This window comes from Cryptomeria japonica, chromosome 7 (genome assembly GCF_030272615.1).
Source record: "Cryptomeria japonica chromosome 7, Sugi_1.0, whole genome shotgun sequence".
Lineage (NCBI taxonomy): Eukaryota > Viridiplantae > Streptophyta > Pinopsida > Cupressales > Cupressaceae > Cryptomeria > Cryptomeria japonica.
In genome coordinates, this window is record NC_081411.1 from 583911554 (window position 1) to 583929425 (window position 17872).

General features: G+C 37.6%; 1 protein-coding gene across 2 annotated transcripts in view; it reads right to left on the bottom strand.

Annotated features, from left to right (window-relative positions):
- LOC131048541 (histone acetyltransferase of the MYST family 1) overlaps window positions 1-17872 on the bottom strand; it is a 103549-nt gene that overhangs the window by 21196 nt on the left and 64481 nt on the right. For both annotated transcript variants that reach the window (XM_057982536.2, XM_057982528.2), the window contains 3 exons: window positions 11369-11437; window positions 10937-11098; window positions 6181-6274 (listed from right to left, as the gene is read on the bottom strand). In XM_057982536.2, the coding sequence (XP_057838519.2) occupies window positions 6181-6274; window positions 10937-11098; window positions 11369-11437 (325 nt within the window). The remainder of the gene's footprint in view (window positions 1-6180; window positions 6275-10936; window positions 11099-11368; window positions 11438-17872) is intronic.

The window sequence follows — 17872 nt, forward strand, 5'->3', positions numbered from 1 at the left end:
ACACCATTGCTGGTGCAAGTCTGAAACTCCATTTGCAGGTTGTCTTCAGAGTGATTTTCATTTCCAGCCACCTCTACATTTGGGAAATCTCACTTGCGGATCATCCTTATGAGTTTTTTTTGGGCATTTGGTGGAGCTTCCATTGCTGATCTAAGTCTGAAACTTCACTTCCAAATTTGTCTTCAGACTTAGATATTTTTTACCAGCCTTTTTGTTTGTGCCCAAATTTGACAAACTTCACTTTGAGAAGGTGAAATCCATCAAATACAGGTGTTTCCTATGACTACGACAAGTTTAAATGACTGATTTATTGAAGTTGCAGGTTGTCTTCAGACATTGGGCAGCCATTGTTGGACCTTGCAAGGGTGTCTTCAGACTTACCAGACTATTCCACACCCTTTTCCAAGCATTGTGGTATACTTCCGGGCACCAATTTTGACATTTTCTGAGTTATCTTCAGACTGAAACTTCATTTCCAGCCACCTAGTTGTGCCCAGATGTGACCATTTTTGAATTTTGAAGGGCAAAATAATTCAAATGCAAGCATGTGACATGGCTGTGACTACTTCCAGCCACTGATTTTCATCATTTTCAGTGTTTTCAGACTTTTGGAGCTATTTTCAAACTTTCGGAGGGTGTATTCAGACTTGAGAATCAGAAAATCAAACTTCAATACACGATTTTATGGGTATTTTCAGACATTGGAGGGCGTATTCAGACTCGGTCCTCAGAAAATCGAACTTTTATTACAATTTTGATATCAAAATCAGTCACTTTCTGAGTGTTTTCAGACCTCCAAGTGATATTTCCAGACCTGGACATTCATTTTTGGGCACCAAATCATACATTTTCTAAGTTTACAGAGGTGTCTTCAGACTTATTTATTGTGATCAAACTCATTCTAAGTCTGAAAGTCGGGTTTTCTTGAGGAGAATTTTCCAAATTTCAATCCGGACCTTCATATTTTCCAGAATTGGTGTTGCAATTTCCTAAGATTACCTATCACATGTTGGGACAAATGTCAGGAACAAAGTCCTAATGGTGTCCGGATGTCCACTCCATCAAATGATGATCCAATCGGACAAGGATTTTCAAGGACAATGAGTCTGGATGGGAGTCGAATTTCCACTTAAGGGCAGAATTACAAAGGAAGGGACGAATCAATAACAAAGTTATCCAAATTGGCATCAAATTTCCACCAAGTGAAAGAATGGACAAGGATAATGCGGATGTTTTGAGGACTGAACCGTCCCTATGTGGATGGATTTCCCACCAAGGTTGAAATCATGTTTATGACATGGGTGTTTGATTCAATGTTTGTTTGTTTTGTAGGATTGTTACAAGAAAGGGAAGCATGATGATCAAGGCCTGAAGTGAAGGAGGATGCACGCGATGCGGATGAGGAAGATCAACACTTCAAATATTGGAAGAGGATTTTTGGACAAGAGGTTCCAGAAGGTGAAGATGAGGACTAGATCAATCATGAAGAGGACTTCACCTTGATGATAAACAAATGAAGGAAAGCAAGTTCAAGATATGAGCACAAAGGGATTTCACATCAAGAAATCCGGAACTACATCAAGGAATTTCAATATCAAAGAAGCGCCAAGGAAGGAAATGTTTCAGGATTCCAAGATTGGGAAATTTTTCAAACATGAGGAAATAGTTCATGGGGAATTCCTGAACATAAGGATGAAATGCAAAGTATCATAAGGAATTCCAAACATTATGAAGAAGAGTGTACAAGGCAAATTGATAGAGTGTAGAAGGCAAGTTGAGGTGGCATCCTAGTCACCATTTGTTCAATCAAAGGGTACCAAGTCAACATTCATTCAAGGAGGGAATAAGTGACACATGGCACTCCATGAAATATTATTTATCTTATTTACCCTCGTTTCTCATTGGCCAATGTAATGGTGGTTGTAGCAAACCCTAATTAGGGTTTTATCTTGTAATCTTGGTCGTTGATCTTGAATCAATCTAAGCCATTCATTTCTTTTGAGGCTCTATATAAACCCCATTGCCTCTCATTTGTAAGCAAGAGATTTTTGAGAATTGTTGGTAGATACTGCAGATTTGAATATAAAATCATTGTTCGACTTGATGGTGATTTTTGTTTAAGTGTTGTCTTGCATTCAATATTCTTAATTCCTCCAAGTTAGATTAGAATTTGCTTTCAAGTTTGTTAGATTGAATGAAAGAATTTGTTGAATATATTTGTGTGGAATTTATTTATCCATACCACTAGCCTCTTAATGATTGTGTGTCATGTGTGGTCAACTAGAAGATTATGCAAGCTTAACTTCGATTATTATGCGTCCATTGTTATGCATCAACTTGGATAATATCAATGTTTGATGGTAGTAATTTGAAATCTATGAAGTACACCTTAGATGATTGCACTAAGCTTGTGTCAAAATCTATTCGACATGATGGTGAGACTTTGCCTAGTTCGATTCCACTGAATTTGTTCACTACTTCTTGCATTCTAGGCTTTAGAATAGAATTCCTAAACCCTATTCCTTTTGTCCTTTTTTTTAGAAATTCTTGTTAGAATTGAATCAAGAACTTCATTGTTAAATCCTAAGTTATCGACATACCCATCCTAATCCATGATAAGATTGAGCATTCATGTACAACATAAGTCCCCTTGTCATTCCAGCATTATCACATCAAACAACTGAACTTATCCACACGTCAAGACCTGACATTTCGTAACCTTGGAGTTGTCTCATTTGATCGCAAAGCATAGCATATGAGAGACTTTGTTCAAGAGAGGATAAGATACCTTGGTATTTTATTCTATGTTGGCATGTGCATAAAAACACATCAACAGGCACCTACCATTTCAATAATCGCCTCCCAACATCCTTTTTTGGAGACACCCTATATACAAGAAGAAGATCCCTCTCCTTCCCACAAAAAAGGCTTATTGGTTAAAACATTTCAAAATGAAACAAGAGCCATTGCAGAGTAAAAAAGTGCAGGTTGCATTTATGCCAAGGGTGACATCACCATTTTGGCTGGAAATGATGACAACAATCAATAATGCACCTTTTGCTTTCACAAGTCCTAGGTATGAAAAAGTGTGCACCACCTTATTGGCAAAAGAAAATAAAATTGTAGAGACGTCACTCAAGCCAATTAGGGGCTCTTGGATTGAACAAGTGTATCTATTATTTATGATGGATGAAACGATTGCAAAAACCAACCTTTAATAAAATTATTCAATGTTTTGAAAGGGGAAATGACTTTTTGAAGGGGTTTTAAAAAGGGAAATGTTTTTTAAGTGGGTTTATTGTAAAGGGCAAATCAAGGATGCAAAATATTGTCCATAGATATGATGGTTCCTAAATATATTGTCCATTTCATTATGAACAATGTGCGAAATTGCAAGGAAGCAAATGCTTTGGTTGAGGAAAGGTATGCACACATTTTTGGACACCATACACTCCCTTAACTTGATGATGCAAGCAATTGGCACTCAAATAAAGTGGGTGAAAGCTATATGACTGAGGGTGAGGAGATCCAAATGATTGTAACAAACCATCATATGTCACAAGTCATTTTCAAAACTCTTGAATTTGGAACTGTTAAGGTAAATTTAATTTTTACTTAACTTTTAAATTTAATTTGTGTATGTTTACATAAATTTAAATGTGTAAAAAACTTATTTTTTACACAACATTAGGTTGCTAAAGACCCGATTCACATCACACATGATCATTTTGAGACAACTTGTGAAGGTGCGAGAGGCATTGGCTGTCATTAGCCACCTATGGAATATTTGGAAGCAATCAATATCAAGGAGAGCCTAGAAGGCCAAGTCATTGATCCTAGATGACACAATTGATGGGCTCATGTGGACAATGTTTGGGGGAAATCTATGATGACACTGACTTCATAATAGAGACAATAAAGGTCATAATAGCACAAAAAAAGAATGATCGCAAAGAAACATTTTTCTACAGTGTGAAAAAAATCACTCATCACCATTGGAATAAGATGTGCACACCATCGTATCTCCTTGTATATACATTATTCCCCAAATACTATAGTACAAATATACTTTCTTTTCTACGAAGAGGTGCACCATATAGAGATGTTAAAGTTGTTGATGGGTACAAGTTGCAATTCTAAAGAATCTTCTCCAATTCAAAAGTGGTGGATAATTTTAGGAAAGAGTTTGGCAAGTTCATCTCAAGACAAGGTCATAGTATTTGTGCCCTTTGAGACCAATACAAGGAAGATGCTTGTATATGATGGCACCTCCACAGGCAAGATTATTTGTTCCTCCAACCTCTTGCAATCAAGATTCCTCATAGGTAAGCATTTTTGCATTTTTATTTTTATGTTGTGTTGGTTTTCTCTCCAATTCCAGTCGGTTGATAGTTCTTTAGCTGAATGGAATTGAAGAGCATACTCCTTTATTCACTTAGTGAAGCATAACCGGTTGGCTGCAAAAAAAGTAGAAGATTTGGTTTATATCCATTCCAACTTTCATCTCCTAACACAAAAGCAAGATGACTACAAGGAAGGGGTAACAAAGAATTGGCATATAGCCTTCGAGCATACCAGCTTGGATGAATCTATTCTAGAGCTTGCTAGAGTCAATATAGCTGATGATGAGGCTGTTAACATGATATAGCTAGTGGGAGTGGCACTCCATTTGCTTGTGGTTCAAATGATGTTGAACCAAATGATAACCTTGATCTAGATCATTTTCATAAAGATTGAAGACCAATATAAAAAATAACTATTTGTATTTATTTCAAATTTTGCAATTATAATGATTTTCATTTGAGTCACCCTAGACATATAAGATATATGACATAATATTGAAATTTCGAACTATCAATTGACATTTATCTTAGCACTACCATTGATCAATGATGAAGTATCATACTATCAAATGTATTTACAATTTTGTATATTTTTATTTAAAAAATTGCACATACACACACACAATACAACCGTACCCAAGAAAAAATTATCACCATGTCAGCATACCAAACCCATACATGTACCCAACCTGTACCAAAACCAGCAACTTAGGGTATTTCTTATACATTTTTCAATAATTAATTCTTCAAGTAGTATATCATATTTGCACCACTGTCCCCCTACTGTCTCCAAATTTAGATCCATTGTCCCCCCATCCCCAAAACCTATCCTCTCATTCCAAAACTCTGTGGAACTATGCTATATACACAACTTTCCATTTAGAGGAGGCGATGTTGAATCTTTCTATCTCATCTTTGGTGTGGCCTTCACCATACCCAAGCAGATGAAAGTAAAATACATCAATAATTCAATTTTGGAAATGGTCCATCATATTACTGGTGATCTTACAGATTATGTTAACAGTCAGTTAACAAATTTAGTATTGCATAATCATGGGTCACATAATTGGGAAGTTTTTCTAGTTCCAAAACAGCATGTGGGACGTGATTCCTTTCCATGCAGTTGTTATTCCCTGACTTCATGAGTGATGGTACACTGAAATTCTTTTTGATTGACAGTTTCTTTTTTAGTTGCCATTCTTCTTCTGGTGTGATCTTATCATATAGTTTATATGACTATGCATCTTTGTATTTGCAGAGTTGATCATTGGATGTGGGTCTTAGGATAGCCTCTATGTTTTAGTACTCTGCAGGCGCTTGCATGAAGTTGAATACTCCTACTCGATGAATTTAAGACAGGCACCAATTGACTTTTATTTATTTTTTAATCTCATTTCCTAGCCTTTAACCTGCTTTATCAAAAAAGGTAAAGCAATAGGGAGCTTACACAGTATAGTAAGGTTCAGATGTTTGTTATTCTGTGAGATTTTTTACTCCAAGCAAAAGAGCATTGTTCAGATATTTTTAATGAGTGAGCCTTTTCTTTTGACCTCTGTATAGCGTATAATGGGGAATAATCAAGGCAAGGGAACCCACAAAGCACAAAAGAACTCTAAGCTCTTGATAGTAATGAGAAGGAACAGTGGCTTTTACAAAAACCACCACTTTGGGCTCTTTTACAATTGGCAAATCTTTGGTGAATGTATGCTTTATGAGACTTCATTTTTCTTAAGAAAGAATTTCCACAAAATTTACCGTGTAGAAGCATACAAAGAAGAATCATAGTTCATATGGTACTATAGTTCCAAGAGAGAATAAGAAAAAGAAAATGACTTACAAAAGGCTATGAGAAATTTTCCATATCCTTTCCTCTGATATGGTGGAAGAGTAAGAATGCAGGCCAAATTATATGCTTCATCAGAATGTTTCTCCTGTCAGCAACAAATGTGACATGAAAACAGCAAACTGAGATGTATTTCATCAAACAGATGTCAGACAGGAAATCAAAATTCATGTAAATCAGAAAAAGTCTGCCAATATAGTTTAAATAAAAAACTGAAAATAAATAGATAAAATCATGCCTGACCAACTATTAAGAGACAAAATAAAATTTAGCAAAGCCAACTGGCATTACAAATAAAATTTAGTTGTGTAGATCTGAAATGCAACTAAATGAATGATTTTAAAATTCAAAAAGATTAAGAAATTTTCCAAACATATAAATTTTAGTTATATAATGACATTGATTAAATTGTATTTTTTCAATTGCATTACACTTCATGGGCAGCTACAACTAACGTCCTTGTGAAAACATTAGAAGCACACTTTTACCACTTGCAGCAACGCAATATGGCTCCCACTGCAGTGCAGACTAAAGGAAGATATACGGATCACCTTATTTGGTAATCCATTATTTATGATTCCAAGAAAAATATCTCCCCAAGCTAATCATTTTAATAAGAACAAGATATTTCTTCATGTCACAATTACAACAATATCGTGAGCATTTGGACCAAATCACAAATAACATACTTTTATGAAAACATTCTTTTATAGCCTCATTTTTTTAAAGACAAGCTTGGCTTCCTTGTAGTTCTTTTTGGTGGTCAAAGCTTCTCAAAAAACTATCTTTGTGTTTATCTAACTAGTTGGCCCAAAATAAACTTATTTCCGGTTGCAAACATGCACACACCAAAACAGTGAAGACAAGGTTTGTGTTAATCAAGTTGGGACCAAGAGCCCTGCTATTCCCTCATGTTTTCAAACGATGTGCAAGGGTGCTATCCCTCCTTCTCAATAAGTGCATTAGTATCCCTTTCTTGTTTTGATGAATATTATAGGCTGGAATGCAAGGGAACGTGAAGCCCTTGATAAAAAACATTTGGTGAAGGCCTTGTGTAAGTCTAGACCAAGGTTGACGTGTCTTCTATTGCAATAAGTGAAGTCTACAAGCTTCAATCTATATTCTGCCTATAAAGCAATATGGCCTAAAGACTGCCCCCAGGGTCTAGATCAATTGCTAAGTCATTGAAAGATGCAAATATAGGTTATGTTCAAACCCCAGGAATAGCACTCAGAGTGGGATTAGCCTCCACCTCGAGAGTTATAGTGGTTGAATAGCTCATGTGATAGTAAGTCTATGAGACTGATTCTCTTGGTAACCAAAAACAAATATCAACTCTTCAAATTAGATTAAGGAATTAGAGTCGTAAAGCAAGAGTACCACTCCCAAAAGACTCAATCAAGAAAGCCTGCAACATTTAAACCCCAGGAATTACAAAGTCTTGGCACTTTATCCCAATGTAAGTACAATGCATCTAAGCAAAAGAGACATTAAAATACAAATTACAGTATATTGGATCAAATAAATCATATCAAATTTTGAGGCTTCCAAAAAGTTTCTGATGCCTATAAGAAGTCAAAATCCCAATAATCTGAGCAAAAGTTGTGCCAATAAAAGTTGCTAAAAGAGGAATTAAACCAACACAACCATATTCTTCTAACCTGACAGATTTGGCAAAATTTGCCAAGTTCAGTACCTATCAGATTTTGAGGAACTACCAAAATAGCAGCTAAATTTACAACTAGAAGCTAAACATTGTTGGAAATTGACAGATATGGTGGAGCCACCAAATTAGGAGGAACAACAGTGAATATGCAATGCAGAGATGGTTTAACAGAATGACGATATGGTCATATTGATTTGTAATTTTGAATAGTGCCAAACTCCAAAACAAAACTGTCTCCAATTACCCAACTCCAAATTCAATGAATTTACAATTAATTTATAAATTTCGACACCTTCCAAATGCAATGGTGAGGTCCATTTTGCACCAATGGTAGGCCCTAATTTGACCCACGAAGCAGTAAAATCTGATCTCTCCACCAAAGATTTAATTTGAAGCCCATGCTCCTCAAAAGACATGAACAAACACCTACCTTCCTCTGATACCATGAAGAATTCACTGAGGATCTGAAAAGAAGCCTACATCTAGACGACTGTACAAGATTACAAAGTTGCAAGCAAATATACAGACGGTTCAAAATGCAAATAACAACAAAATCCAACATTGGGAATGTGAAAAGATTAAAATGAAATTAATTAATTAACAAAGGAAATTAAATACAATATATAGACTTTGGGAGAACAAGTTGGAAAGGTAAGTTTCCCAAATGAGTTAAGTTAAGACCACAAGTGAACAAGTGGTGGACTCAACATAAATAGCAATTGACTGAACCCAGCTTGAAGATCACGTGAGTTCAACTTGATAAAAAGTGCTCATTATTGTTAAATCTACCTGAATAAATAAAACTAATTACTAAGTTACCGGTTCGGGTTCGGGTACCGGTTCGGGTTCAAAGAACCCGGTTCGCCGGTACGGCAAAATTTTGAAAAGGGGTTTGGGTTCGTTTGGGTTCGTTAGTACAAAAACATGTAAATTATATATGTATGCAACCTATAAGCATGAATTAAGATTAGCATGTCACATAGCATCATATAAACAACAAAACCAACATAAACTTGTAATCGTAGCATCATGATCATACCATAACAGCATCATATACATCAAGTCTAATATCAAAATGATAAAATATTCAAGTATCATTGTTTCAACTTTCAACAATTTAAAGTTTGATCATTAAATGGATTCAAACTAAGAACATCCAAGTTTAATTTTTCAAACTGAGGACCTGGATTTTGCCGGCAACACCCCCAACGGGGTCAAGGGGCAGCACCCCTTGCGGGGGTCTGGGGGCAGCGCCCCCAACGGGGTCAAGGGGCAGCGCCCCTTGCGGGGGTCTGGGGGCAGCGCCCCCAGCGGGGTCAAGGGGCAGCGCCCCTTGCGGGGTCGAGGGGCAGCGCCCCTCGCAGGGTCCCAGGGCAGCGCCAAATCACAACCTTCAAACCCACACGGAACTCCATGGCGTGCATCAGTTTTCTGTTTTTTTAAGACGTCTAATTTTCTGCTTTTAAGGTTATAACTTTCACTTTTTACAAGGCGGAATTGAAAAAAAAATTAAATTTGCATTGTTTTTTAACTTTACAGGCCGCCCAGCCGCCCAGGTTCGACTGGGTCCGCCCAGGTTTGACTGGGTTCGACCCCGGGTTCGACTGGGTTCGACTAGGGTCGAACCCACTCTAGGTTTTTCGAACCCAGGTCGAACCGGACCCGTACCACGGACCCGGTCGAACCCAGACCCGTACCAAGGGGGCCCAGAGGCGAACCCGGTAACTTAGACTAATTACCTAGTAAATTTAATATAAAAGGTGCACTTTAATAATTACACCAACTCTATGGCCTCCTTTGCAAGCCACCAAATTTGTATGATTACTGATCAATGATCAACTATATCATATCAAACAACCATTGTGAGATAACAACATGCTTCTACAATGCCCTTTACACTTCGTCTGCAATGAATTCAGCATTCTGACTGAAATTTACACTACCTGCAACCTGGTGCGCCCTAGTGACTACTGAAGTGAAAGTAATGGGGAGTAGTAGTGAAAATGTTTTCAGTCATTTGTAAAGCACTGATCTTGAATGGAAAGAGAGCATCTCATTAGTAACTGACATCTAATATCCCCCATAGGTATTCTGAGAGATTATGTGATATATTTTTCTATTAACTTCTACCTACAAGCATTATTTTGATATTTAACCACCATTAAGTTTGAAACAGAGTAGCTAACTTCGTCGTTTATCATACTAGCAAAACCATTGGCTGACTCAGGGCAGACCCAAGTTGGAGATAAATAACCAATGTCAGTACAGGTAAGTCCAGCATGATCATTACCCAAGTGAAGTATAAAACTCACATTGAAACAGTGCCCCCAAATTTTAAATGGAAATTGCAGCATGCACAAAATGGATAAGGGAAAAAACTAAAGAATAACACACAATTTATGATCATATGCTTAACTTATTTAAAATTTAAAACCAATGCATGACCCTAACAAAATTGATCATCAAATTGTTTTACTATTAATAATGGGCTTGGTATTACATTATAACAGGCTAAACATATTATACATGCTAAATTCAGGTAAGATAATCCCATTATTGGTACACAGAATATACTAGACAGAGAATATGTGCTGAATCTCGTATTGTCACCCAGGGCCTAGTTGTAAATAAGTGAAACTACACAAAAGAGGAGACATGGAGTTAAATGAAGTTACTATTTGATACATTTACCAGACTCTGAAGTAGCATAACATAAAATGGACTGTGAAGATGCCACAATAATTATTAATATTTCAAAAAAGCATTTCAAGAAAATCCCTAACAAGCAGGCCCCACTCTCGTAGTATAGCAGTACAAAAGAGTGCAATTTAATGAGACTGGCGATACATATTTGATCATTGTTAAAACAAAGATTCAAAAAATTAGGCTCCCCATTCAAACCAAACAAAATATTTCAATTGAATGGATCCACTTACCACATATTTGATAAAAAAAGGATTTATGCATCTTTAGGCTCGTTCATTCAAACCAAACAAATAGTTTGATAATGTCCAATAGCAGACTCCCATAGAATTTTAAATGGCACAATGATTAGCTTGAAAAACATATGATTCGTGTGCTTACCTTTGAAAAATACCCAACCATATGGCAACCTCGATCATCACATTCACAAAGAATATAGAATAGAAACAAGTCAACATCATAATAAAGTGTCTTGTGATCTAGGAACAACTTTGCCAGATAGCAAAGGTTCTGCCCATATATCTTGTTCTTCTTCCCATCAACCTGAAAAGAAAGCAAGAGTTTTTCAAACTCACTAAAGGAAAAGGCCAAAATAATTCTGACCAGAAGTTTGTTTCTATCACTAACACAAGAAATGTGTCCACATCTTTCAAATTGCCTGGTTGACTAATGTTTAACACTCAAACATACAACATATACAGGAATAAACTTGACCTTAACCCAATTAGTAGTTTGCAACTTTGCATAGATCATGACCCCAGCGTAGAAGTTGATTAGCTTAAATTTAATACTGAATAAAGGGAAAATGCATACCTCAAACATGGAGAGAGTCCCACTGCGATAAATTTCATCTCCAGGTGGATGTTTCAGGTCGCATTTTCTCTACACAATAATAAGGTCCAAAAGGTGTGAGATTAATAAAGCTACGAAATTAAAACTATGAAATGTTGTAAACAACACATGGTATTTTGGATGTCAAATAATCTTAAGCGGAATGAAAACATAAATATCTACAACAATACGACGAGCAAAGATATCAGACTTCTCCACTGGAACTTTAAAAACAGATATTTCATACTGTAATCTTTAAATTAGACAACCATACGGATTTGGGTGAGTGTTTCTAGCCTTTTTGCATTTAAATTTAGCATTGTGGAGAGTCATACTCCAACCCCTGAAACTCATTTCCCATATCAGAAATGCATCCATGTTTTGAAGACACATCTGGGAATATCTCCAAATGTCAAGAGACCTTAGATTAAATTTATCCATGTCTCTAGAGTCTATATGCCTCATGGAAATTTCCCTTTAGATTTAAGAGACTTCCAATAGATGTTTCTTAACGTATAACATATCACTCAAGTGCTGATAATTGGCTGATAACAGCTAAACGAAATAAAGAAATACACTATGAACTGTTATATATTTTCTTACAAGAAACTGAAAAAAAATCCTTGCACAGAATTTTCTTATCAACCTCCAAAGAGGTAATAATTATTAGAATATTTAATTATATTTTAGTCACCTATATTTAGTTCCTTGTTTAATGGTCATTTAGCTTTTTAGTTAATTAGCTTTTAAGCTTTATTTAGCATTTAGCTTTTTCTTTTTAATTAATTAGCTTTTAAGCTTAATTTAGCTTTTAGCTCTTTAATCTTTTACTTTAACGTTATGTTCTAATTATAGAACATCATCTTGTAACCTCTATATATACGTGTGTATATCATTCAATGTAATCATCCGATTATTGAATCATTCATTCAATTTATTTTTCATGGTATCGGAGCATGGAAATTAAAAATTTCAAAAATTTTTGTTATTAAAATTTTTCGAAGTTTTCATTGAAGAGATTTTTTTTTAAAAAGTAGATTTTTTTCTCTTCCTAGGCAGTTTTTTTTTTTGCAGGTTGAAAATTTTCCTAATTTTCCTAGGGTTTCTGCAATTTTCGACTAGGGTTTTGACCCTTCTGTTCAAATCGACATTTTATTTTGGTTGCAGATTCTTGGTGGGTTTTTCGAGAGCTCAACTGGGTCGTTGTCAGTTTTTTCTGGTTGCATCGTTTTCCGTGCCTCAATTTTTGAGCCGTCGGTTCTGCATTCTGTTTTTCAGATTCTTGGTGGGTTTTTCGAGAGCTTTTTTGGGTTGGTCTCAGATCTTTCTCCGTGCCTCGTTTTCCGTGCCTCGTTTTCATGCCAACAAATTTGCCTTGGAATTTAAATAGTTCACAATTTCTGCTATTTCTGTGGACGTTGGGATTTTTGCTGTTTTTTTGGCACCATTTATGCTGTTTTAAGTGTGCAGAAAATTTTAATTTTTGGGTTTCTTCCAAACCTCGAAATTCATGCCTTGGAATTCATGCCAAAATTCTCCTATAGGGTTTCAGTTTTTTTCAGCAGCTGTTTCTATTCTAATTTTTTTTTTAAATCAGATTCTTCTGTCTCTTTCTTTCACTTAGTTGACCTCGATCAACCTCGATTTCCGTGATGGCATCGTTAACCAACATCATGTTGGAACATAGTCAGAAGTTCCACGACCGCAACTACAACACCTAGAAACAGCGTATGCTTACCATCTTTGAGTATCATTGCCTTGATCAACTTGTTTTGGGCAAGGAATCTCGTCCTACAACAGCAGGTGATGATCAAGACAAACATGATGTGAAGAATCGAGAGGCTGTCATGCTTATCAAACTCTCCGTCACAGATGATCAACTCCCACAGGTGCCTTCAGATAAAACAGCAAAAGAGATATGGGATCTTTTGAAGGATCTTCATGAAACGTCCGACAAGAGCCGAGCTTTCTTTCTGAAGAATATGTTGTTTTCTATCATGATGGATGAGAAGTCATCTATCCAGGCACATCTTACGAAGATCAAGGACATCTGTGATCAATTAGAAGCTATAGGCCGAACCATGGTGGAAGAGAATATGGTAGTGATCACGCTGAAAAGCCTTCCTAGATCCTACGAGCATTTCATTGATACGCCCAATATCTCCTCTACTAGTGTTGATTTGAAGTTTCCTGATCTTTGCAACAAGCTGCTACAACAGGATCGATGGAAGCAGCAGTTTGGAAGCAGCACTAGTTCATCCACTGAACAAGCTTTCACAGCCTCAGCTTCGCATAAGTACAAGGGTAAAGCTCCGTCCTTCAAGCAGAAAGGACAAGGACAAGGTCAAGGTCAACCTCAGCAGTCTTCCAAAAAGAAGAGCTTACAGTGTTCCTACTGTCATATATATGGCCATTTGGTGAAAGATTGTCGGAAATTGATAGCATCCCAGCAATCCAAACAGGGAGGGTCCAAGCAAAAAGCCAATTCTACCATGCATCCTGATCAGAAGGAATCTGCCTTCTATGCGTTCATGGCCCAAACCTCCTCTGATGATGTTCAATCATCAGCCTGGTACATTGACTCTGGAGCCTCTCAACATTTCACACATCATCGGGATTGGTTTACTGAGTACATGCCTTTCACTGATTCAGTGATCTTTGGTGGAGGTGAAGAGTATCCTGTTCTCGGCAAGGGCAACGTTCAGATTTCATCTAGTGGGAGGGATTTAATATTCCTCAATGTATACTTTGTACCTAGTATGAAGCTCAATCTACTGTCAGTTAGTCAGATTATGCAGCATTCACCACAGCTGGATGTCGTCTTCGGGTTGCACAAGTGCAACATTGTTGACAGGGAGACTCGCACTACAGTTGCAGTTGGTATTGAGGATCATGGTCTTTATAGACTTGTTGATTCTACTAGTTCTCAGGAGCTCGCCATGGCAGCTAGGAGTACTTCCATCAGCACTCTTTGGCATCAACGATATGGGCATCTCAATGTCCACTATCTCTCTCAGTTGGTTCAAGAGGATCTAGTCGTAGGATTACCTGAGATTCAAACTCAGAATCATGGAGTTTGCGGAGCGTGTCAAGCTGGAAAGCAGCATAGGACTCCGTTTTCAGATGGAGACGCTTGGAGAGCATCCAAGGTCTTGCAACTCGTTCATGCAGACATCTGTGGTCCCATGAACACTCCATCAGTCACTGGATGCAGGTATTTTCTATTATTTGTTGATGATTTCAGTAGATGCATGTGGGTTTATTTTCTTAAGCAAAAATCAGAGGTGTTCACCATGTTTCAAACGTTTAAGACCTTAGTGGAAAAAGAGTCTAGCTGTCAGATAGTCACTCTTCGGTCCGACAATAGAGGGGAATTTTGTTCTACAGAGTTCACCAACTTTTGTGCATCACATGGCATTAAGCATCAGCTTACCACACCTTACACCCCACAGCAGAACGGTGTTGTTGAGCGCAGGAACCGTACAGTCACTGAGATGGCTCGGTCTATGTTGGAGCATAGAAATGTTCCAAAACACTTTTGGGCGGAAGCGGTCTTCACTGCAGTCTACCTTCTGAACCGATCTCCCACAAAGGTCGTTAAGAAGATGACTCCAGAGGAAGCTTGGTCTGGCAGGAAGCCCAAAATCAGTCATTTGAAAGTTTTTGGCTCTACAGCTTATGTTTGGATTCCAGATGCCATGCGCACCAAACTGGATCCAAAGAGTCAGAAATTGATGTTCATCGGCTACAGTGACAACCACAAGGCATATCGGCTAGTTGATATAGACACTAATCACCTCATATTCAATCGAGATGTAGTATTTGATGAAGAAAGAGGGCCTTTTCAGCCTTCCTCTCCTGATTTGAGCACTGAGGATCACCCTCCAAAGGCTGTAAGTATGGGTGTTCGTCTTCCCTTAGCTACACTTGATGGGAGGGATTTAGTTGAATCTGAAGTTGTGGGGTCTTCCAGGCATGACATTGCACCCCCTGACTTTCCTCAAGATCTTCTCGATCCACATCCAGAGGAGCTTGCTCCAGATATTCCAGGCACTCTTCATCCTGCAACAGATGTTGGTACTTCTACTCTCCGGCCTAAGTGATGGGCCAAGACCATTGGTGATCTTCATGATGATGAGCTCATTGAGGGTAGATCCGTTAGAGGTAGGAGACAACAACACACAGTTAATTTTGCTCTTATGGCCAACATTCACAGTATTTGTGAGCCTCAAACATATACAGAGGCTAAAGGTGTACCTGAATGGGAAAAGGCTATGGCAGCAGAGCAACATAGTCTTCTGAAAAACAACACTTGGGTATTGTCTGATCTTCCTCCAGGAAAGAAGCCCAATGGCTGCAAATGGGTGTTTAAAGTCAAGTATAACGCTGATGGAAGTCTTGATAAGTACAAGGCTCGGTTGGTGGCAAAAGAGTTTTCACAGAAGGAGGGCATCGACTATGAAGAGACATTTGCTCCCACAGCCAAGATGAGTACCATTAGGCTTGTCCTCGCTCTCTCAGCTCAATTTGGATGGAAAGTCCATCAAATGGATGTCAAGAGTGCCTTTCTCAATGATGATTTGCAGGAAGAAGTCTACATGACGCAGCCTCCAGGTTTTAAGGTTGCTGGTAAGGAACACCAGGTATGTAGACTAGTCAAAGCACTCTATGGCATCAAACAGGCTCCTCGTGCATGGTACATCAAAATTGATAAGTACTTGATTGATCAAGGCTTTCAGAGGAGTCCTTCAGATCCCAATTTGTATGTCAAACATACAAGTGATGATATTCTATTTCTAGTAGTCTATGTTGATGATCTCGTCATTACTGGTAATGCAGCACATCTGATCATGTAGGTCAAACAAAATTTGTGTCAGCATTTTAATATGACAGATTTGGGACTTCTCCACTATTGTCTCGGTGTAGAGGTTTGGCAGATTGATAGCCACATATTCATTTCTTAGTCAAAGTATGCCAAGAGCCTACTAGATAAGTTTCGAATGCAAGATTGTAAACTTGCATCTACACCTATGGAGATAGGGCTCAAATTATCAGCCAAATCAGATTCACCTGTAGTGGATGAATCTTCATTTAGGCAACTAGTGGGCAGCCTCATCTATCTCACCACCACTAGACCTGACATCAGTTATGCTGTGAGCTATATTTCTCGCTTCATGTCAGCCCCAAAAGTTGAACATTGGGTTGCAGCGAAGCGTGTGCTTAGGTATGTGAAGGGCACTCCTGATTTTGGCATTCTGTACAGTAGAAGCAAAGATCCTAGGCTGGTTGGTTTTACAGACTCAGATTGGGCAGGTTGTGTTGATGACAGAAAGTCAACTTCTGGGTATGTTTTCAGCTTGGGTACAGGTGCAGTCACATGGACCAGCAAGAAGCAACAGGCAATAGCTCTTTCCTCGACCGAAGCAAAGTATCGGGGAACTGTTAAGGCAGCATGTGAGGCAATTTGGCTACGTAGGATGCTTGCAAACATGCAAATGTCTCAACCAGGACCTACTCCCTTGTTTTGTGATAATCAAGGGGTTCTAAAATTAGCCAAAAATCCAGTCTTCCATGAGCGGACAAAGCATGTGGAGCTTCATTGTCATTTCATCCGCCAGCATGTTGAAGATGGATAAGTGATACTGCAGTACATTCCTACAGAAGATCAGACTACAGATATCCTCACCAAGTCCTTGAGCCCGGCAAAGTTTCTCAAATTTAGAGGGCAGCTTGGTGTGATAGATAGCATGACCATTAAGGGAGGGTATTAGAATATTTAATTATATTTTAGTCACCTATATTTAGTTCCTTAATGGTCATTTAGCTTTTTAGTTAATTAGCTTTTAAGCTTTATTTAGCATTTAGCTTTTTCTTTTTAATTAATTAGCTTTTAAGCTTAATTTAGCTTTTAGCTCTTTAATCTTTTACTTTAACATCATGTTCTAATTATAGAACATCGTCTTGTAACCTCTATATATACGTGTGTATATCGTTCAATGTAATCATCCGATTATTGAATCATTCATTCAATTTATTTTTCAATAATAAGAAATAAACAATAAAAAGGATTAAGATGTCTATGTGCACTTAAGTGCACTTAAGCTATATCAGCAGATAAAAACTATTGTATCTCCAAGTTCACCTTGTACAATGTTTTTTAATAATGGCATTCCCATCCAGATTCCCATCCACTGTCTCTAGGTGATTATGGTTTAAATTTAACCATTTATGTCATGATGATGATTATCAAATATCAATATAATTAATCATTGCTTTCAATAACATATTTCTGTACTTTAAAATGTTAGTAGTTTAATTTCAGGCATTTTACATTTATAAAGTTGTTCAACAAGTTTTCTTATTTTATGTCTCCAAGTGTGCATCTTCCATTTTTTTCAATGGCACGGTAATATCCATCAGATCTCTCGTAACAGTACCAGTCCCTGTCTGCTAGTATCTACGGAATTTGTTGTGTCTTTGCGCCCT